At 44.3% G+C, this 23,893-nt stretch overlaps 1 protein-coding gene across 2 annotated transcripts in view; it reads right to left on the reverse strand.

Annotated features, from left to right (window-relative positions):
- KAT8 (lysine acetyltransferase 8) overlaps positions 1–23,893 on the reverse strand; it is a 126,343-nt gene that overhangs the window by 73,378 nt on the left and 29,072 nt on the right. For both annotated transcript variants that reach the window (XM_030209440.1, XM_030209441.1), the window contains exons 3-5: positions 22,467–22,541; positions 22,123–22,298; positions 3,595–3,648 (exon numbers count right to left, since the gene is read on the reverse strand). In XM_030209440.1, the coding sequence (XP_030065300.1) occupies positions 3,595–3,648; positions 22,123–22,298; positions 22,467–22,541 (305 nt within the window). The remainder of the gene's footprint in view (positions 1–3,594; positions 3,649–22,122; positions 22,299–22,466; positions 22,542–23,893) is intronic.

Here is a 23,893-nt window from a genome sequence, read left to right on the forward strand (position 1 = left end):
CCAGTGGTTGAGGAGTAGTAGAAGCGGTGAAAGTTCATTCTGAATTAATTTTTTTTTATGAACACATTTAGCTGGCACAGACTTGAGTATGGGCTGAGACCTTGGGGGTAAGTAGTAGAAACCTTGGCTCCATTATGTGGGCAACACCTCTTCAACTACTCAATAGGTCAAGTTCTGCAGCAAGGATGGATACTAGATGGTAGGGTATTTTTGAGGAAGTCCTGGATCCAGAGTCAGACACTGAACAAACTTCAGACTTGAGTGACAATACGTAGCACCCACTGATTAATGGTGATCGTGTGTCAGGCTTTCCTGAAGTGGCAGGCCTGCCCCTAATTGGCAAGGTGACAAAAGCTAAGGATGCACTTTAAACTGGCCAACGTGTTTACGGGTTGCTTGTGCTCGTGGGGCCTCCTAAGTGTAGGGCTGAGCAGGTTGATCCTGGGAGGCTGACCTGGTATATGATTGGAATTGTCTTCATGGATAGAACTAAGAAATTGATGTTGGATTGGTCTCCTATATTGTGGAGGAGTGGGAACTGGGGCTGTTGGGCAGAAAGATCTCACAGGGTAGAACAATTATCATTGACCTGGGAGACCGATTGTTTAACCTGATCAGCAAACAGGTTATCACCTAGGCAGGGAGCATCTGTGAATTGGTCATGCAAGTCCTCAAGATCCAAGGCTCTGAGACAAGCCAACTGACATGCACTGATGACTACCAGAAAAGCTTGTGATGCTGTGTTATAGGTAGATTCCTACAGGATGACTTATGGAAGATTTGTCCTTACCATCCTCTGCTGCCAGTGTTATGGATTCCTCAAGCTGCTGATGCAGGGAACAGTGATAATTAAGGACTTAACAAGTAGGCCACAATATTCAATGTCAGCATCGCTTCCTAGTAGATCTTTCTATTTTAGTTTCCTCTCTGCTATAAACTTGAATTTGTTACCACTCAAAATTAGACAGCTAACCAACTCTGACCTTTAGAAAAACTGAAAAATCTTTTGTTTCACAATGAGGGGCATAATCGAACGAAAACGTCTATCTCCATGGGCGTTTATCTCCGAGAACGGGTCCGTGAAGGGGCGGACCGAACCGTATTTTGGGAAAAAATAGACGTCCATGTTTTATTCGACAATTTGTGAGCTGGGCGTTTTTGTTTTTCAGCGATAATGGAAAATGAAAGCGCCCAGCTCAAAAACGAATAAATCCAAGGCATTTGTTCGTGGGAGGGGCCAGGAGTCGTAGTGCACTGGTCCCCCCTCACATGCCAGGACACCAACCGGGCACCCTAGGGGGCACTTTTACAAAAAAAACCAAAAGGTAAAGAGCTCCCAGGTGCATAGCACCCTTCCGTTGGGTGTTGAGCCCCCCAAATCCCCCTCAAAACCCACCACCCACAAGTCTACACCATTACTATAGCCCTAAGGGGTGAAGGGGGCACCTACATGTGGGTACAGTGGGTTTGGGGGGCGGTGTGGAGGGCTCCCATTTACCAGCACAATGTAACAGGTGGGGGCGGGGGGGGGGGGGGGGGATGGGCCTGGGTCTACTGCCTGACGTCCACTGCACCCCCTAATAACTGCTCCAGTGACCTGCATACTGCTGCCAGGGAGGTGGGTATGACATTTGAGGGTGAACATAAAAAGTTGTGAAACGGCATATTTTTGTGGTGGGAGGGGGTTTGTGACCACTGGGGGAGTCAGGGGAGGTCATCCCTGACTCCCTCCAGTGGTCATCTGGTCATTTAGGGCACTTTTTGGGGCCCTATTCGTGGAAAAACAGGGTCCAGGAAAAGTGCCCTAAATTCTCGCTAAAAACGCATATTTTTTTTCCATTATCGGCGAAAGGCGCCTATCTCTGATCGGCCGATAACCACGCCCCAGTTCCGCCTTCACCACGCCTTTGACACGCCCCCATCAACTGTGTCCGCATCCGCGACGGAGTGCAGTTGAAAACGTCCAAATTCGGCTTTCGATTATACCGCTTTATTCGTTTTTGTGAGATAAACGTCTATCTCCCGATTTGGGTCGCAATATAGGCGTTTTTCTTTTTCAATTATAAGCTGGAATATGTGCTATCTAAATGATAATCTGTATTGTTGATTAATGTAGTTCCAAGGCTATGCCTAGTTTTTTTTTATTGCAATCTGTTCAGAACTACATAGGTTAGTAGCAGAATATACAAAATGTGATGTAAAAAGATCCTCTTATCCTTTCCAGGAGGCATGTTTAGCTTGAGTTGAAGGTCTTTGATTTCTTGATTGCCGCCTCCAAGACTACCAAGAAATGTGGCAACTTTGCCTGATCATGCCCCAGGGCTCAATGCACTTTGTACTCAAGTTCCAGTTATCTTAAAAGAGGCCAAAATGCGCGAGTGGCATTTTCCAGATACCAAGCTGAAGATCCCACAGGATTTAACTTGTAGGGCTATCACTTTTTTGGGGACTTACAGGACTGTAGAATGGCCTGGAAGATCTGATTGTTGCCTGGAGCTTGTGTGGCACCCAGCTCCAGAGCCCTGAAAATCTTCTGCAGAAAACATGAGTAGGAGTAATCCTCTACCTGTTCCTCTTGGATTTGATCTTGTGAGGGTGAGGCAGGTTTAGCAGGCTGAAGGGAGGCGATATCTTCCTCTAGATCACCCCAACTGGCGGCACCTGACCCTCTTTGCTGGGAGCTGTATAGTGGTGGTAGTGGGACCAATCCTCCATGGCAATTGCGGATGAAGTTGGAGCAAAGGCTGAGTGTTTCTGGGTCCAGGATAGCATGCAGGGAGGTGGAGGAGAGACAGACACTAAGGACATAGGCTGTGCTGTTGCCTCCTCCTGAAGGACTGTGGTGGTATTCTGTACAAACCTTTGCAGCATCTAAAGGAAGGTGCTGCTCACGTGTGCAGATGGCAAAGGGGCTGTAGCTAGTGGCTTCATGGTGAGTTAAGGAATAGTCCTGGATAAGGCTACCTTCAGGGGAGAGGCTTCTGGGAAATGGTCTAGAGATGAGGGCCATTTAGTTGCCAATGGTGAAGTAAGGGGAAACCTCATCTTAAACTTACTGTATTTGTCTTTTTTTCCTATACTACTGGTCCAGCCCCATGGTATGCCCAAGCTGGGGTGGTAGTGGATTTTGTACTCTCCTCTGTGGGGACTCAGTACACTGGAGTCCCACTGACCTGCTGATTTTAAGTTCTTATCATGCCTTTAATAGAGAGAGAGAGGGGGGAGAGTTTCTTTCTGAGAGACGACTTTCCAGAAGCAAGGAAAAGGACCGATTGAGGGAAGGAGGAGCCTTACCTAGCAAAGGGAACACCCAAAAGTCTAAAGGATTCTCTTCAGCTGGAGATCAGCTCTGGCACACAGAATCTGTCAAAATGACATCACCATACATTGTGCCTACATCTTCCCTACTTGTCTGCAGAGAAGCAACAAAGTCAGTTCTACACCACTGACATACTTGTGCCAGAAAGCAGCAAGATGCTTTAAGCACTTTTATTCTCAGAAGCGTACAGACAGAACTCGTAGAGAAGAACCTGAGGATTAACATAGGAATAAATTAATTTTTATTCAAAGTATAAATAGGCACAGAATACTTACAGCTTCATGCTCTTTCTCCAAGGCAGCTGTGGTAGGATCCATCTCTGCATATGTCTGTTGAGACACGAAAGGGATGCTATGTTTAACATTATCTTAAAAAAAAAAAAATCAGTAAAAATTAGGGCTGTACATTTAATATTTTAATGCGATTAACAGCATTATCCTTCTGTCACCCCACCCCTCCAGCATTGCCCTCTCTCCCTCTAACACATATATCCTGCACTACCCCATCTTTCTCTTTTTCTGCTTTCCCTCCTGCTTGCTCACTCAATTATTGGTCTCCTGCTTGAGCTGGGCCCGCTGCTTCTATGGGTCTGCACAGCTGCTGTGGTGGACAACAGCAGCAAGCAGCATTCCCCTGTGTGTGCCACCACTTGCTCTGCCAGTCAAGTTACATCAAGCTCCGAGTAATTTCCTGTTTTTGGGTCAAGCAGAGCCAGCGGCAGCACACACAGGGGACCTTAAGAGCATAAGTGTTGCCATAATGGGACAGAGCAAAGGTCTATCAAGCCCAATATCCTGTTTACAACGGTGGTCAGTCCAGGTTACAAGTACCTGGCAAAATCCCAAAATAGTAAAACAGATTTTATGCTGCTTCTCCTAAGCAGTGGATTTTCCCAAGTCCATCTTAATAATGGCTTATGGACTTTTCTTTTAGGAAGTCATCTGAACCTTTTCTAAATCCTGCTAAGCTAACTGCTTTTACCACATTCACTGACAATGAATTTGAGTTTATTTACATGTTGAATGAAAAAATATTTTCTCTGATTTGTTTTAAATTTACTACTTAATAGCTTCATGGCGTGCATGCACCCTAGTCCAAAGAGTAAACAAGCGATTCACGTCCACCCATTCCACTCATTTTATACACCTCTATCACATTTCAATATATACTACTAACTCCACAAAATTTTTGAATATACTGCTTAGCAAGAACTGAGATTGTGTTTTAAATTATTAAAAAGGAGGAAAAGACCTCAGAAACTGTGGACTCTTATCCGTTATAGATGATTATAGTCTCAAACATTAACATTGGTCAAAAACCTCCATAACCTACCTAATTGTACTTTGTTAAATCATTTTTTTCTTTTTGTAGAATTTTGTTTTTACTGAAAAATGTTCAATAGAGCACCGTTATCATAATGGTATCCAGCACTTTGTCTTCATCAAGACCATTTGTCATTAGAACTTCAAGCACTTATCTTAGTAAATCCCAATGGGCTTCCTGTTTCACCCTAAGGCTTCTTCAGGGGAATTTACATACTCGTGCTGAACTCTATGAAAGAAAAAAATATAATTAAAATATGCACTTTTCAAATGGACAAATCCAGGAAAACAGTCTGATTTTACTCACAATTGTCTTATAGATCAAGCTGCTTTTTGATGCTGGAAGGCCCACATTTTGTCAACTGCAGTGATAATGTCACATATCAATTACAAACTTTGACAAATTATCATTCTGATTTTATAGTATATGCCTTGAAATGTCCCTGAAATTGAATGTATGTGGGAAAAACTACAAGAAAACTTTCAGTGCGTCTAGGTAAACATAAATCATGCATTGCTTGTAACAAACCTAGAGCTCATTTGGCGGCAACGTTTCAACATTCATTTGATCAGTTGAGATGTTTTGTGATCACCAGGTGTAAGATAGTATATAAGGTGGGGAAAGAATTTTGAAATTACTCCCTGTCAGAACGCTGGGTTCATAAATTAAAAACAATAAGCTGGTGAATCTCAACGTTTCAACTGAGTGGACAGCTTTTTTCCGACACTAAAAATGATGTGGTATCTCTCTATAGCTTAATGAAAAAAAGCTACAACAGTGATAGGTTAATCATTAGTTGGTGTTCTTGTTTTAATGAGTGCCATTTTTTCATTCATTAGCTCATCTCGAGAACCAGCTTGAGCTATAAGACAATTGTGAGTAAAATCTGTTTTCCTGGATCTGTCCATCCGAAAAGTGAAGATACATACCTGTAGCAGGTATTCTCCGAGGACAGCAGGCTGATTGTTCTCACGATTGGGTCGTCGTCCGCAACGGACCAGGAGACCGGCAAAATCTCTCAAGCAAAACAAAAAACTCTCTAGAATGCTCCGGTGCACGGGCAGAGCGCCCCGCACATGCGCAAATGGCTTCCCGCTCGCTGCATGAGCGCGACATCGTCAGTTTAATAAAAAAGCAACCAGAGAATTAGAACAACTCGAAAGGAAAGGTGGGTGGGTTTGTGAAAACAATCAGCCTGCTGTCCTCGGAGAATACCTGCTACAGGTATGTATCTTCACTTTCTCCGAGGACAAGCAGGCTGCTTGTTCTCACGACTGGGGTATCCCTAGCAGCCAGGTTCACTCAAAACAATGAACATTGGTCAATTGGGCCTCGCAACGGCAAGCACATAAGAGATTGACCTGAAAAGAAACACAACTAAGTGAGAATGCAGCCTGGAACAGAACAAAAATGGGCCTAGGAGGGTGAGTTGGATTCTACACCCCGAACAGATTCTGCAGCACCGATTGCCCAAACCAACTGTCGCGTCGGGTATCCTGAAGGCAGTAGTGAGATGTGAATGTGTGGACTGATGACCATGTTGCAGCCTTGCAAATCTCTTCAATAGAGGCTGACTTCAAGTGCGCCACTGACGCAGTCATGGCTCTGACATTATGAGCCGTGACATGGCCCTCTAGAGTCAGCCCAGCCTGGGCATAAGTAAAGGATATGCAATCCGCTAGCCAATTAGAGATTGTGCATTTTCCGATGATGGCTCCCCTCCTGTTGGGATTGAAAGAAATAAACAATTGGGCAGACAGTCTGTAGGGCTTTGTCCGCTCCACGTAAAAGGCCAATGCTCTCTTACAGTCCAAGGTGTGCAACTTTTCTTCACCAGGGCGGGTATGAGGACAGGGAAAAAAAGTTGGCAGGACAATTGACTGGTTCAGGTAGAACTCTGACACCACCTTCAGCAAGAACTTAGGGTGAGTGCAGAGGACTACTCTGTTATGATGAAACTTGATATAAGGTACATGCACTACCAGGGCTTGGAGCACACTGACTCTTCGAGCTGAAGTAACAGCCACCAAGAAAATGACTTTCCAGGTCAAGTACTTCAGATGGCAGGAATTCAGTGGCTCAAAAGGAGCTTTCATCAGCTGGGTGAGAACGACGTTGAGATCCCATGACACTGGTGGAGGTCTGACAGGGGGCTTTGACAAAAGCAAACCTCTCATGAAGCGAACAAAATAGGCTTACCCTCTACACTGCGATAAGCTCTAACTGCACTAAGGTGAACTCTTACGGAGTTGGTCTTGAGACCAGACTCTGATAAGTGTAGAAGGTATTCAAGCAAGGTCCGTGTAGGACAAGAAAAAGGATCTAGGGCCTTGCTGTCACACCAGATGGCAAACCTCCGCCATTTGAAAGAATAACAGTTTTTCATGGAATCTTTTCTGGAAGCAAGCAAGACTCGGGAGACACCCTCTGAAAGACCCAAGGAGGCAACTTCTAAGCTCTCAACATCCAGGCCGTGAGCGCCAAAGACTGGAGGTTGGGATGTAGAAGTGATCCCTTGTTCAGGGTGATGAGGGTCGGAAAACATTCCAATCTCCACGGTTCTTCGGAGGACAACTCCAGAAGAAGAGGAAACCAGATCTGACGAGGCCAGAAGGGAGCAACCAGGCTCATTGTTCTGCGGTCTTGCTTGAGTTTCAGCAAAGTCTTCCCTACTAGAGGTATGGGAGGATATGCATACAGAAGGCCTGTCCCCCAATGAAGGGGAAAAGCATCTGACGCTAGTCTGTCTTGGGCCTGAAGTCTGGAACAGAATTGAGGGACTTTGTGATTGATCTGAGTGGCAAAAGATCCACCAAGGGGGTGCCCCACACTCGGAAGATCTTGTGGACAACGCCCATGTTGAGCGACCACTCGTGAGGTTTCATGACCCTGCTCAACCTGTCGGCCAGACTGTTTATGCCTGCCAGATACGTGGCTTGGAGAAACATGCCGTGGCGGCATGCCCAAAGCCACATTCGAACGGCTTCCTGACACAGACGGCAAGATCCGGTGCCCCCCTGCTTGTTGGTGTAATACATAGCAACCTGATTGTCTGTCTGAATCAATATGATGTGGTTGGACAGCTGGTCTCTGAAAGCCTTTAGAGCATTCCAGATTGCTCGTAATTACAGGAGGTTGATCTGAAGACCATTTTCCTGAAAGGACCAAGCTCCTTGAGTTTGAAGTCCATCTACATGAGCTCCCCACCCCAGGAGGGATGCATCCGTCGTCAGCACTTTTTGTGGCTGAGGAATTTGGAATGGACGTCCCAAGGTCAAATTGGATTGAATGGTCCACCACTGAAGGGAACTGCAAAAGTCGGTGGAGAGATGGATCACATCCTCTATATCCCCTGTGGCGTGGTACCACTAGGAAGCTAGAGTCCATTGAGCTGATCTCATATGTAGGCATGCCATGGGAGTTACATAAACTGTGGAAGCCATGTGTCCTAAGAGTCTCAACATCTGCCGAGCTGTGATCTGTTGAGACGCTCGAGCCATGGACACTAGGAGAGTACCTACGCCTATTATAGGAATAGGGAGCACTCCTCTTCCCTCCAAAAAACCTCCTAGATGAGGAGGTGGTAGCAGAAGATGCCCGGCGGGAGAGAGAATACATAGCATCATGGTGCTTCTTGATCTGATCGACCATATCCTCTACTTTTTCGCCAAAAAGGTTATCTGCCGGCAAGGAACATCCGCCATTCGCTGCTGGGTCAGAGGTCAGAGACACGCAGCCATGAGAGTCTGCGCATCACTATAACCTTGAGCAGCTACTTAGGATGCCACATCAAAAGAAGTACCCCTGGCCAGGAATTTTCGGCACGCCTCTGCTGCCTGACCACCTGGTGAAAAGGTTCGGTGAGCTCCAGAGGAAGCGCTTCGACCAAACTGGACAGTTGCCTCACCAAGTTCCTCAAGTGGATGCTCGTGTAGAGCTGGTATGTTTGAATCTTGGCTGCGAGCATAGCGGCCTGATACGTCTTTCTCTCAAAAGAATCCAAGGTCCTAGACTCTCTGCCTGGGGGCGCCGAGGCATAGTCCCTAGTACTCTTGGCTCTCGAGAGCAGAATCCACCACCATGGAATCGTGAGGTAGTTGACACTTCACCATTACTGGCTCTCCATGGATTCTGTATTGGGACTCAGCTTTCTTGGGGATCACTGGATTAGAGAGAGGGAACGACCAGTTTCGCATAAGAACTTCCCTGAGTGTGTTATGCAAGGGAGCCGTTGCAACCTCTGTAGGTGGAGAAGGATAATCCAAGACCTCGAGCATCTCGGCCCTGGGCTCATCCACATAGGAAAGGGAATATCCTTACACATTTCCTGAACAAAGGAGGAAAAAAAAAAAAAAAAAAAAAAAAGACTCTCAGGCGGAGACATCCTTCTTTCAATGGGTGGAGTAGGATCAGAGGCAAGATAGGACTCTTCTTCAGAAAATATCTGGGATCTTCCTCTTCCTCCCATGAGCGCTCATCATCGGTATCAGACAAAAGCTCTCTAAGAGCAGCCCGAACCAGAGCCTGTCGAGGAACGTTGAGAAGTCGACCCCTGCCTGGACTGCGGCGAAGCTTCCTCTGCCGACGTCGAAGGAGAGTCGACCCGGGTGGCGGCCGATGCCGCAAGCCGCACCAAGGTTGTGGACCTCACCACAGGCAAAGGACCAGATGCCGCTTCAACAGTCGGTGCAGAAGACGCAAGCACCCCTGGCACCAAAGTAGACTGGTGCAGCAATGCCTCCAGAAGCTCTGGAAGAAGGGTCCTGATGCGCTCATCGAGAGCCTCCATCGGAAAAGGCTGCAGGGCCGGTGCAGTAGCCGGTGACAGAATTTGTGGGGGCTCGAGAGCTGGTATCAGGTTGCCAGAAGACCGACGCATCGGCACCTCCTGTATAGAGGATGAGCGATCCTCTCGGCGCCGACACTTCTCCCCGGAGCTCTCGGTACTGCGCATTGAAGGAGATCGATGACGGTGCTTCTTAGCCTTTGCTCAACGCCCGTCATCGAGGTTCCTCGGTACCGAAAAGGACGTGGAATCCTCGCGCCTCCTCGGGGCTGGGTCCGACGAAGGTCGGTCCCGGGGGGCCTACATAGCAGTAGGCGTCGAGACAGGTGAAGACCCGCTTGATGACTCGCTGCTCCCAGCGCGATGTAGTCATTCAGCAGCCATTACCTGTGCTCTCAAAGTCTATGCTTCCCTTGAAGTCGACGCCGCCGACCTCGGTATTGATGCAGACGTCGAAGGACCGGACCAATCAGCAAAAGGTTTTTCTGGTTGAGCCTCCCGAGACACCTGGGTCCGTTTTTTATTAAAGGACACAGCTTACAAGCAGCTGGAAGATGATCGGGCCCAAGGCACTGGAGACACAACGAGTGGGGGTCGGTACCAGAGATGGTCCGGTTGCACCGAGTACAACACTTGAAGCTGCTGGGTGTCTTCGATGACATGGACAGAAAAACAGCGGCTGTGAAATTAAAAGACGCGATTGTGCCAATTAAAAAGGCACAAAAAAAAGGGAAAAAGAAAACCCGACCGTGCGGCTTAAAAGAGGGCCGCTACGAAAAGAAAGAAAAATTATACTCAGTGTGAAAACTAAGAAAATAAGGAAACAACTTTTCTTCTTTAATTTTGAGAAAACTAAAGAAAACGAAACAAAATGGAAAAACAGTAACGCTACGATCTTCTGGGCCGAAGGTAACACAGCGAAACAAACTCCGTGCCACCTCAGTCACAGAAAAAAAAGTAACTGATGATGTCAGGCTCGTGCCACGGGCAGGAAGCCGTGCGCACATGCGCGGTGCGCTCTGCCCGCGCCGGAGCGTTCTAGAGAGTTTTTTGTTTTGCCGGTCTCCTGGGCCGTCGCGGACGCCGACCCAATCGTGAGAACAAGCAGCCTGCTTGTCCTCGGAGAAAGTACATATTTTAATTATATTTTTCTTTCATAGAGTTCAGGTTGAGTATGTAAATTCCCCTGAAGAAGCATTAAGAGTGAAACGGGAAGCCTGTTGGGATTTACTAAGATAAGTGCTTGAAATTCTAATGACAAATGGTCTTGATGAAGACAAAGTTCTGGCTACCATTATGATAAGGGTGCTCTATTGGAAGAAAAAGAAGTCCGCAGAAGCGGAAGACTGTGGTCCAGTACGTATAAGGGATGCTCTATTGAACATTTTTCAGTAGAAACAAATTCTACAAAAAGAAAAAATGATTTAACAAATAAAGTACAATTAGGTAGGTTATGGAAGTTTTTGGCCAGTGAATGTCGGTTGAGACTAAAATCATCTATAACAGATAAGAGTCTACAGACAGTTTCTGAGGTCTTTTCCACCTTTTTAATAAGTTAAAACACAATCTCAGTTCTTGCTAAGCACTATGTTCATTCAAACTTTTTTTTGGAGTTTGTATATAACTTGATAGAGATCAAGCATTCATTCAGAAAACCTATCTTAAGTATTGATCTCTATCTTATCTCCCCTCAGCCATCTCTTCTCCAAGCTGAAGAGCCCTAGCCGCTTTAGCCCTTCCTCATAGGGAAGTCATCCCATCCTCTTTGTCACCTTTTCTGTACCCTAATTCCACTATATCTTTTTTGAAATGCGGTGACTAGAATTGCACACAGTATTCGAGGTGCAGTCACACCATGGAGTGATGCAAAGGCATTATAACATTCTCATTTTTGCTTTCCATTCCTTTCCTAATAATACCTAACACTCAATTTGCTTTCTTAGCCACCACCGCACACTGAGCAGAGGGTTTCAAAGTATCATCAATGATGACACCTAGAATCTTTTTCCTGGTTGGTGACTTCTAATGTGGAACCTTGCATCACATATAGTAACATAGTAACCGATGGCAGATAAAGACCTGAATGGTCCATCCAGTCTGCCCAACAAGATAAACTCATTTTACATGGTATGTGATACTTTATATGTATATACAAGTTTGATTTGTCCTTGCCATTCTCAGGGCACAGACTGTAGATATTTGCCCAGCACTCTTCTTGTACTAAAAGTTCTGAAGCTAATGTCGAAGCCCCTTAAAATTTACACTACAGCCCATCCATATCTATTCAGCTACAATCAGGCCCTAGACTGTAGAAGTCTGCCCAGCACTGGTTTTGCTTCCCAATTACTGGCGTTACCCCCCCCCCCTTAATCTCCACTAAGATTCTGTAGATCCATTCCTTCTAAACAGAATTCCTTTGTGTTTATCCCACGCATGTTTGAATTCCATTACCGTTTTCGTTTCCACCACCTCCTGTGGGAGAGCATCCCACGTATCTACCACCCCATCCTTTCTATGAAAAAATACTTCCTGACATTACTCCTGAGTCTGCCCCCCTTCAACCTCAATTCATGTCCTCTAGTTCTACCACCTTCCCGTTTCCGGAAAAGGTTTGTTTGTGGATTAATACCTTTCAAATATTTGAACATCTGTATCATGTCACCTCTGTTTCTCCTTTCCTCCAAGGTATACATGTTCAGGTCAGCAAGTCTCTCCTCGTACGGTCTGCAACGCAAATCCCATACCATTTTGTAGCTTTTCTTTGCACCGCTTCCAGTCTTTTTACATCTTTAGCAAGTTACGGCCTCCAAAACTGAACACAATACTCCAAATGGGGTCTCACCAACGACTTGTAGAGCGGCATCAACACCTCCTTTCTTCTGCTGGTTATACCCCTCTGTATGTAGCATAGCATCCTTCTGGCCACGGCTGTCACCTTGTCTCTTCATATCTTCCGACACCAACACCCCAAGGACTCTCTCCTGAGTCAAGCTTACTAATCTCTCCCCTCCTATTCGGTATCTCTCACATAGCTATAGTTTAGGTTCCTCTTTCCCACATGCATCACTTTGCACTTGCTCACATTAAACATTATCTGCCATTTAGATGCCCAGTCTCATAAGGTCCTCTTGCCATTTTTCACAATCCTCTTGTGATTTAACAACTTTGAATAACTTTGTATCATCAGCAAATTGAATTACCTCACTAGTTATTTTCATCTCTAGATCATTTATAAATGTTAAAAAGCAGCGGTCCCAGCAGAGACACCTGCAGAACGCAACTATCTATCCTTCTCCATTGAGAATATTGACCATTTAATCCTACTCTCTGTTTTCTATCCTTTAACCAGGTTTAAATCCACAACAGGACATTGCCTCCTATCCCATGACTCTCAAATTTCCTCAAGGGTCTTTCATGAGTCCTTTGAAAATCCAGATATCAACCTGCTCACCCCTTCAAAGTCTCACTAATCCATGCTTATGTATACGCTCTGTAATTTTGTTCTTTATAAAATAGTTTGTACCACTCTGCCTGGCACCAATGTCAGACTCACCAGTCAATAATTTCCCAGATCACTTCTGGAACATTTGTTTAAGAACTGGAATTACATTTGTCACCCTCCAATCTTCTGGTGCCATGCTTGATTTTAAAGATAAATTACATAATACTAACAATAGCTCTGCAAGTTCATTTTTCAATTCTATCAGTACTGTGATGTATACCATCCGGTCCTGGTGATTTGCTACTCTTCAATTTGTCAAATTGCCCCATTACATCTTCCAGGTTTACAGAGATTTGATTCAGTTTCTCTGACTCGTCAGCACTGAATGACATTCCTGGTATTGGTATCTCTCCCCCACATCTTCCTCAGTGAAGACCGAAGCAAAGAATTAATTTTATTCTCTGCTGTGGCCTTGTCTTCCCCTGAGTGCCCCTTTTATCCCTCAGTCATCTAGCGGTCCGATTCTTTTGCCGGCTTCTTGCTTCTAATATACCTAAAAACGTTTTTACTATGTGTTTTTGCCTCTAACGCAATCTTCTTTTCACAGTCTCTTTGCCTTCCTTATCAGCGCTTTGTATTTGACTTGTCACTCACTCTATATGCTGTTTTCTATTTTCAGTTGGATCCTTCTATTTTCTGAAGGATTTTCTTTTAGCTGTAATAGCTTTTCAACTCACTTTTTAACCGTGCCAGCTGTCATTTAGCCTGTCTCGTTTTTTAATACATGGAATATATCTAGCCTGAGCTCCCAGGATGGTATTTTTGAACAGCATCCACACCTGATGTAAATTCTTGACCTTTGCAGCTGCTCCTCTAAGTTTTTTTTTTTTTAACCGTTCTCATTTTATCAGAGTCTCCTTTTTGAAAGTTAAATGCTAACGTATTTGATTTCCTGTGTATTTACTCCAGATGCTATATCAAATCTGATCATGTTATGATCACTGTTGTCAAGCGGCCCCAGCACCATTACATCCTGCACTAGATCATGCGCTCCACTAAGGACTAGAATTGTTCCCCCTCTTGTTGGCTCCTGAACCAGGTGCTCCATAAAGCTACTACTAATCATTTCTATAGCGCTACTAGACGTACGCAGCACAGTACATTTGAACATGAAGAGACAGTCCCTGGCTGGGGTTTGGTACATTTTACAGAACGGGGAATGGGAGGAGCGACAGTATCCAGAGCAGAGGAGAGAATAGTATTATAGGAAGAGACAGCCTCATTGATAGACTTGGATAACATAGTGGTAGAGAAGAGATTTGAAACACTGGAGGACAGAGTAGAAGGGTCAATAGCCTGAAAATTCCTAAATGTATTGGTTAAGATTGGACGGGACTGGGGAGGAGGGTGTTTAAGTATGAAAGTTATCAGATGATGGTCTGAGAGGGGAAGAGTTGAGGCATGGAAACTGGAGAGTGAGCAGTTTGAGAAGAGGATAAGATCAAGACAGTGGCCATTCTGGTGAGTGGGGGCAGTGGAGCACAGTTGAAGATTGAAAGAGGATGTTAAAGCAAGAAACTGAGAAGCATAAGAGTCAGAGGAATCGTTAGAATGAATGTTAAAATCCCCAAGAATGAGGGAAGGCGATGAAGGTTCAAGAAAGAAGGAAAGCCAGGCATCAAAGTCAGTGAGAAAGGAAGAACGGGACTTATCAGGGGGGGGGGGGGGGGGGGGTCGATAAATGACTGCTACTCGGAGAGGCAGAGGAGCAAATAGACAGATGGAGTGTCCCACTGGTTATCCTCCTTATACCAGGTCTCAGAGATGACTATTATATATTTCATTTAGTGCAATATTTTCTAACTGTCCTGTCTTATTTCTTAGGCTTCTGCCATTTGAATATATTTATTTATAGCATTTATATCCCACATTTTCCCTACCCAAGGGCAGGCCCAATGTGGCTTACATCAGTCTGAAAAAAGGCATACAGTAATCCGGCAAAAGCAATCAAGTACATGGAAGGAGGAGAGATCAGTGAGTAATTACAGAGAAGGGAAAGGGGCAATAAAGTTAAGGATGTCACTAAGATAGTTACAGTTCAGCAGTTATGGATGCAAAGGCGAGACATTTGCATAAGCAATTCCAAATAAGTTGGTCTTGAGGGTTTTCCTGAAGGCCAGATGATCGGGAATAGTTTTAACAGATTTAGGTAATCCATTCCACAAATGAGCACCAACATAGGGAAAGGTGGATGCATAAGTGGCTTTATACTTGAGGCCAGAACATATAGGGTAAGGAGAAATTAGATCTTACCTGCTAATTTGCTTTCCTTTAGTCCCTCCGGACCGGACCAGGATTGGACTGATGGGTTGTGCTCGCCTACCAGCAGGTGGAGACTGAGAAAAACTCTGACTCTTGAGAGCCAATAGGAGCCCTGGCCATGTGACCTTAGCCTCAGTATTTGAATAACAAAGCAGGAAAGAAAGACCTTCTGTGCCGTATGGAATCCTAGCAGCCACAAGGCAATGCCAAGTATCAGAGCTCACCAGCAACTCTCACCAGAGAAGTGGTATGGCCCGATATGTATTACAGCTCACCAGCAACTCTCACCAGAGAAGTGGTATGGCTCACTTGTACTATAGCTCACCAGCAACTCTCACCAGAGAAGTGGTATGGCTCACTTGTACTATAGCTCACCAGCAACTCTCACCAGAGAAGTGGTATGGCTCACTTGTCTTATAGCTCACCAGCAACTCTCACCAGAGAAGTGGTATGGCCCACTTACGATCTTATATATATTTAAGGTTTTATAGATATTCCAGCAACTGAGCTCAGCCACAACTCTCACCAGAGAAGTGGTATGGCGAATTTAAGGTTGTATAGATAGATTCCAGCAATTGAGCTCACCAGCAATATAGACCCGGTAAAGTTCTGTATATATATAGTATTGTTCCACGAATCGTAAAGGAATGAATACACTTCCTAATGAATACACTTCCTACTGAATAAAAGAAGCTAAAGTGGTAAATCATATTTAAGGTTTTATAGATATTCCAGCAACTGAGCTCAGCCACAACTCTCACCAGAGAAGTGGTATGGCGTATTTAAGGTTTTAGTGGTATGGCGTATTTAAGGTTTTATAGATAGATTCCAGCAATTGAGCTCACCAGCAATATAGACCAGGTAAAGTTCTGTATATATATAGTATTGTTCCACGAATCGTAAAGGAATGAATACACTTCCTAATGAATACACTTCCTACTTAATAAAAGAAGCTAAAGAGTAGAGAGAACATGGGAGGGGCCTGGTCCGGTCCGGAGGGACTAAAGGAAAGCAAATTAGCAGGTAAGATCTAATTTCTCCTTCCTTAGCGTCCCTCCGGACCGGACCAGGATTGGACTGATGGGAAGTACCAAAGCAGTAATCTGAAGGGAGGGACCCTATGAAAACTGCAGAGAAATGCTCATGCTGCATAGGCCATCTGGCGACAACTAACATGTAGTGTGTCCCAATGAGAAAAATAAACTGAAACTAGGACTAAGTTACCAACTTATCAATGTGCACCGAGAGCACCAAAAATCGCCATAGTAAGAATAGAGCCCGCTTCTGAAGTTGTGGAATATGTTGTAATACGCTGTGGAACTGCCCTCTCAGCGAGAAGAGAAATAGACATTCTCATTTCCTTGATCCTTCGCGATATAGCGGGGTAGAAACAATGAAAATCTTTTACGCCTACTGGCTAGAAGGACAAAACCAATAAGAAAAAAACCGATTGGGAAAGGTGAAAACTTTAAACTACAGCAGACCAAAAAGAAGTTACCAACCGTAGAAGTATTCCACACATAGATCTACTTGCTGCAATGGTTACTAGGAAACAGTGCTTGAAGAGGAAAACTTTATAGAAAAAATTATGGCTACTAGAAAAACAGAACTTTAAGAGTCTGTTCACCTAGTTCACCTAGCTGGTGGACGAAGCGGGGGGTACAGGTGCAGGACTCCTTTAAGAAACCGCTTTGACAGTGGATGCTGCATAAGCGTGCGGTTGTCAACAGTATCATGCATCACTGATAGAGCTGCCAAATGAACTCTAATGGATGAGTAAGACAGACAAGATTTCGCAAGATGCAGAAGACATTCCAAAACATGCAAAATAGTACTGTCTGTGGAATGAAGTGGCGAGAGGAGCACCACAGAGTGAACTGTCGCCACTTTGATTCATAGGACTTTAATGTAGATTTCTGTCTGGAAGCAATTGAAGTACTTCCTGCGAAAATATCAAAGATGTTGCGGACCCAGTAACCACGCCATAAGTTTGAGTGACTGCTGAATGGAAGAAGCAAGAAATGTTCGTGAGCCTGAAGGCAAAAAGAGATAGCCCTGAAGTGTCGCAGTGAGGAAGTAAGGCTGAAAAAATGAGAGTCCATTCACCTAAATGCAGGGTGACACAACTAAGAAAAAATAAGTACAAACTCAAGAGTATACTCTTAACTCCTCCTTGGCGGATGACCTAACCCATTGCCATGGCAAGGACCAACATAGCTCTCTCCGCCTTGTTTGTCAGTAGGGAAAACAAAATTCACCCGAAGGTAAAACGAATTGCTGAGGCCAAGCTTCTGCCAAAAAGTGTACTGCACGAAGCATCCCAATGACAGAACTAAGGTTCTTGAGATAACTAGATGACACTTAAATAGCGCAATAGGATGAAGGAAAATTCCGTCTTGTGCATTAGAAAGTAAAATTGCATTCTGCAGAATAGAGCGAGGAAATGGCCGAAGGCCCAAGGTCACCAAGAAAAATATAAACTGGGATGTTTGCAGAGGAGACAAAAGACTGTGCGCCAACCTGACTAAACAAAGAGAAAATCAGAGATATCTGATGAGAGATCAAATGAGAGATCAAATGAGAGGCCTGGCTACAATCACCACACCACCTAGAGACTGTAAGCAATGCAACACCCGGTGCGTGACCTGAGAACTCTGCTGATAAGACTTTCTCCAATTAGGCAGTCGTCTAGGTAAGAATGAAATGACCCTAAGAGCGCAATGAACATCCTCTTAGATCTATAAAAGAACGGAAGAGAGAGTACTGCAAAAAACTAGCCATTCTCTGGATCCTGAGGAGAAGAGGAAGGGTGACCAAGGACACCAGTTAAATAGGGCTACAAACTCCAACCCTATCTCTATGGCGTTCCATAGTTGGGTAAGTTCTGAATATAGAAAGTTCTGAATATAGGAGTCCACCAGCTATGGTAGTACGCTCCGGACAGAAAAAAATTGTCCCAGTATGAACGTCTGATTCACCGGCCTGTAATTTCTTGGATCTCCCTAATCCACATACCACTAATCCACGTACCACGGTCATGCGTCCTCCCTCACTGAGATGTAGATTGTAAGCTCCTTTGAGCAGGGAACGTCCCTCTCTGTTAATCTGTACAGCGCTGCGTAACCCTAGTAGCGCTCTAGAAATGTTAAGTAGTAGTAGTAGTACCAGACTCACACTCAATAGATATGAATGTTGAGCTTGTTTCAGGTTAAAACACCGAACCTAGGCCCAGGGTCCCCGGTGTTCCTAGTGGTGAACAGCCATGGCAAATATTGTATGCGTTAGTTTGCAGAATTACTGCCAAGCCTTGCTTTTGGAGCAGAGATTTCTGTTCAATACTCTCGTGAGAGGTTTTTTTTTTTTTTTTTTTTTTTTAATGCTGTTCTGGCTGTAGAAAGGTGGACATTTGAGCTTCCCCAGAATGGCAAAACTTATGTACCTATGCCCATTAGATATGAATGCTGGACTTTAGGGCTTACCCAGCATAACCATACTTATGTACCTATGGTATAAATACACAGGAAGTGATTGAATCCCCTTCCAATTGAAAGAACACTCTGGAGTGAAGGCGCATAGAAACCTGGAAATTACCTGTAACGAAAAAAGTGAAGTTGTGCCACAGCCACTTGGTGAAGGCAGTGTAGACAAGACTGTATCTGAATTCAAGAAAGCTTGATATAACATCAGGTCTCTAAGGAAGAGGAAGAGATAGCAGATGGTATATATAGGCATACTGGACCAAAACAGGATGTTTATAATCTGCCAATGCTGAACTGATAGAGTAGAGACAAACACGAGTAGATGGTTTGAGGACCGTCCACTATCTTTAAGTGAAAGGATGACTTTATTCTCTAAGTGACCATATGTCCTGTAATAACCAGAAGAAAGCTAAAATGAAATATGAGAGGCTTCAAGGCAGTTGGAAAAGAAGGGAAGACATGAATAAAGCATGCCTGCTAAGGCAGCTGAATGATTGGGAGCTTGGTAGACAGGACTGTAGCAAGTGCAGCTACCTGAATTGCCACAAAAATCAGATACCTGACATGAGAAAAGGCAAAAATACTGTGAAAGAGGTCCTCACTGTACGCTATCTACTCACACACAAATATCAAACAGTCTGACCAAATACAAAAGCAAAAGATATCGACACCAAAACATACAGGTATCTCCTAAAGGGTGACCTGACATTAAGAACATAAGGGACAAGCAAAATATTATTATAAGTATTATTAACGTTTGTATAGCGGTACCAGATGCCCGCAGCGCAGAACACCTCACACAGAAAGACAATCCCTGCTCCAAAAAACCCACATAAGTCTTTATGTAACATATAGTATAGAGAAGCAGTCATTGACCCATGGCCAGACCCTGGGCCAATGAAGAAAAGGCCCGAGGGAAATACCCGTCTGCTGCAAATCCCCAGACTACCCCAGAAACAACATCTCCGTTTCCTTCTACACTCCCGAGAAAAAACAAAACCGAACCGGAGAAACGCTGCCTCGTAAAGGGAACTGCAGCTGGAGGCAAACATGGCTACCTAGCGCGCCCAAAGTAAAAGAACGAGGATCAAAGAAGAAAAAACATGGAGGACATGATAGGAGATGCGATCGCAAACGAAGAAGCCGGAAATCGCTGCCGCTGGTAGAGGAAGAAAAAAGTTACCCTCCAGTGCCGAGCAAAAACATGCTTTAGCTTCTCCTCCGACGCTAATAGACAGCGCAGCACATCCTGAGCTTTTCAGACCGATCGGAGAAGAGCGGGCGCGCGCCGAAGCGGTTCGCGCCATAGCGGTTCGCGCCATTTTTTTTTTTTTTCTTTCTTTTTCAATTTCCATTTACAGCTACTAAAACGCCAGAAAACGGAGGAACATAATTGCGAAAAAATCGCCCTTTAAAGTCTAAAACACTGAATTGTTCCAATCTTTTATTTATTTATTTATGCACAGCTGAACTAGAAAAGAAAAAGCTCCGCAAGCATAATAAATCACAACCGAGCTGACTGCCAGGAAAAATCTGGGGAAAGAAAAAAGGGCTTCTTCTCGTAATTTCCTTCTATTTGTTTTAACTCTTTTAAAGTACAATCCCCAAAGAGAAATCTTCTCTTAAGTTTCTTTTTTTTTTTCTTTTTTTTTTTTTTTCCCAGTTAGAAAAGACAGTGCTGAAGAGAAGTAGACTAGCACAGAGCTGCCTGCTCGTTAACAGCCTGGGTATATACCTTTTTTTTTTTTTTTTTTTTTTAAAACAGTTGAGCTTGCTCATAAAAATTGTGACTTTCTAGAGTGGCTGCCTCTCCCAAAGACATACACCTTTCTAACAAAGGGTAGCCCTTCCCAGCTACATATGGGAGATGGGGAGGAAGGGGGGAGGGACCCGGGGACACCCGAGTTTAACACCCCCAGAGGCTGTAAAAGAAAGGAAAAGAAATTCCTACCTGCCCAGCGTCTAATAGAGAATTCCTAGGCACAGAAGAAGAGGTAGTATTATTGTTGTTGTAATTATGAACCTCTAAAAGAGAAAGAGATAGAGAGAGACTAAAGGGCTCACTTCCTACCTGCTGGGAGACTGAGAAAATACTGAGGCTAAGGTCACATGGCCAGGGCTCCTATTGGCTCTCAAGAGTCAGAGTTTTTCTCAGTCTCCACCTGCTGGTAGGCGAGCACAACCCATCAGTCCAATCCTGGTCCGGTCCGGAGGGACGCTAAGGAATGGAGAGTTAAGTACAAATGAGATGATCTGTGAGAGACAGACATTTCAAACTATGTTTGTTGTTCCTATTTGTCCGAACGACAAAAACAGAAGCAAAAATCTCTGCAAAAACACAACAGGCAAACAAAACAAAGCAGAGATAGTCCAAAGAAGGCAAGAGCTCAAGTTTAGCCACAAACAAAGTTTATTGGAAAATGGCCCAACCTGGCCAAATTTTGGCACTTATGCCTTTGCGAGGGGTCAAACACAGAATTCTTCATTGGCATAACAAAGCATAGAAGTGTCAACTGCCAGGAGTGAAAAAATAAACAGCGCATGTCCGTTTGACCCCTAACGAAGGCATAAGTGCAGAAACTTGGCTAAGTCTGATCATTTTCCAATAATCTGTTTGTGGCTGAACTTGAAATTGTTCCTGTCCATCACAGCTGCAATGCAGGCACCAAGAAGAAGGCCTGGTGTGGGAGCAGGATGATCAAGTAACCGAGTGATTGGGAGGAGGCGAGGAGAGACAAGACGGGGCAACATAGGATGATAGTGGTGGTGAGAATAGAGTAAAGATGGGGTGATGCTCTTCCACCACTGAGGGTGAACCAATCCTGGAGGAAGGGGAAGAGCAACACACACACACAGAGGTAATTCAATGATGGGGGAGTGAGACAGAGAGGAGATGCCTCATATTGCGGCGGTGGTGGTGGGTGGGGGAGTTAACCTCTCATGTGCTCAGATTACAACAGTATACCAAAAAATAAAAAAAAAGTGACTGGCTTATGTGATTAGAAAATAAAAAAGTGACTGGTTTATGTGATTAGACTTACAGCCAAAAATTTCAATCACAATTAAATGAGTGATTAAAACTTTTCATCAAATGCACAGAACTACTAAGCACATATTTATCAGACAGAATGGGCTTTAATAAAGCTTTCTACAAACACTCCTGAGGACGGGTAACCACGTACCACACTTTACCATTTGTATTAAAATTCTGCATTTCCTCTTTTTCTAAACTTCGTCAAGCCATTAATACTCATTCAGCATAAATGTAATATTTATTTGGATTTGACTCGCACCTTTTGCAGTTGTAGCTCAAGGTAAGTTACATTCAGGTACAGTAGGTATTTCCCTGTCCCTTGAAGGCTCATAATCTGAGTTTGTACCCGAGGCAATAAAGTTTAAAATGTAAGAAATAGTGGACTACTATATTCACAAAACAAAGGTCTACTGTTACCTTCTGCACATGATTGATTTCATCATGCTTTCGCTTCTGATTACGTGTGATCTTCCTTTCAGGCTGCTCCGAGAGTTCACTCAGATACTGGTCCGTGTTCTTTTGGACAGCATCCTTTACTGTCTTGGTCAGTGCCAGACGGTTCTTATCCACCCACTCATCCAGACGGCGGTTAACTGAGGAAGGGATGCCAGACAGACAGCACAAAGGAGGGATAGGGCATTACAGGGAATTGGGCATGAACACTTTCAGTTATATGCTCATGTTACTGCCAATTTTTTTTTTTTAACTGTTCACAAGCTTTCAAATTCATATCAAAGAAGCAGGAAGCTTGTGATACTTACAGCCCACATAGTGCACATAGAACTCTTCACGACCCTCTTGCTCATTCAGACGTGACTGGATAACTTCTGCTGAGTCTACATATGAGGAAAAAGCATGGGTTTAAAGGCATCTCCATCATAAACCTACTTATATACACAATGGAAAAATTATCAGGTATGGCACAACTTTTTTTCCTTTAGACCTAATCAGACCAGTCCAGATAAGTGGGTTGTGTCCCTCTACCAGTGGATGGAGACAGAATTAGAAAAGATTTATTTTTCAGATTTACTGCTTTCAACCAAAGTGGGTAACAAATCCAATGAACATAATAAAATGACATTCTACAATATCAAACTACTAACCTCAAAAACTTTATCTTGTCAATACTCAAAGCTAAAGCACAGGGACACATATACTCTCTTACAAAAATGCTTATCTTTCTTCTAAATAAGCCTTGACAAAGAAATGAGTTTTCAGCAAATGCTTAAACTGCTGCACATTATCGCACACTCTCATACAGCCAGGAAGGCTACCCCATAGACCAGAGCCAAAAGCAGACCCAGTACGCAATCTAGTTTCAGCATAGTGATATGTTGTGGCTGAAGGCAAATTGCTCAGATTTTTCAAGATCTCAAGGGTTGAGTAGGCCAATACATTTTTTAAAGCATCACATAGAGCCTTTGATGGATCAGAACCAGAACCCTAAACATGATTCTGAACATAACCAGGAGCCAGTGAAGGTGTTTTAACACTGGAGTAATATGCGCCGATATTATTCTGTACAACCTGCAGAGCCTGGAGTCCAGATGATGAAAAATCTAAATAAAGTGCAGGTATTTACCTGTACCAGGTGTTCTCCGAGGACAGCAGGCTTTATTTTCTCACAAGTGGGTGATGCCGACCCGCATCACCCGGTCCAAAATTTACAGAAGTCCAGCAAGCGCTTTGTGGAGCACGAGACATGCTCCACCGCTCATGCGTGAGGTTCTTTCCCGCCCGCCATGAGACTACGAAGAAGACAACTCCAAGGGGAGATGGGAGGGACTGTGAGAATATAAAGCCTGCTGCTCTCAGAACACCTGCTATAGCTAAGTACCTGCGCTTTCTCCAAGGATAAACAGGCTTACAATTCTCACAAGAGGGGAATCCCTAGTATCCAAGCTCACCAAAAACAACAAACTCTGGTCAATTGGAACTTGCAACAGCGAGGACAAACACAGATTAACCTGAAACTATATACAATCTGAATGACAGTGCAGCCTAGAACAAAATAAAACAGGTCTAGGAGAGTGGAGTTGGACTCTAGACCCCAAACAGATTCTGCAACACTGCCTGAACTGACTGTTGCATCGGGTATCCTACTCAAGGCAGTAGTGTGATGTGAACGTGTGGACTTAAGACCATGTTGCAGCCTTGAAAAATGTATTTCTTCAATGGAAGCTGACCT

This window comes from Microcaecilia unicolor, chromosome 7 (assembly GCF_901765095.1).
Source record: "Microcaecilia unicolor chromosome 7, aMicUni1.1, whole genome shotgun sequence".
In the NCBI taxonomy this organism is placed as follows: Eukaryota; Metazoa; Chordata; class Amphibia; order Gymnophiona; family Siphonopidae; genus Microcaecilia; species Microcaecilia unicolor.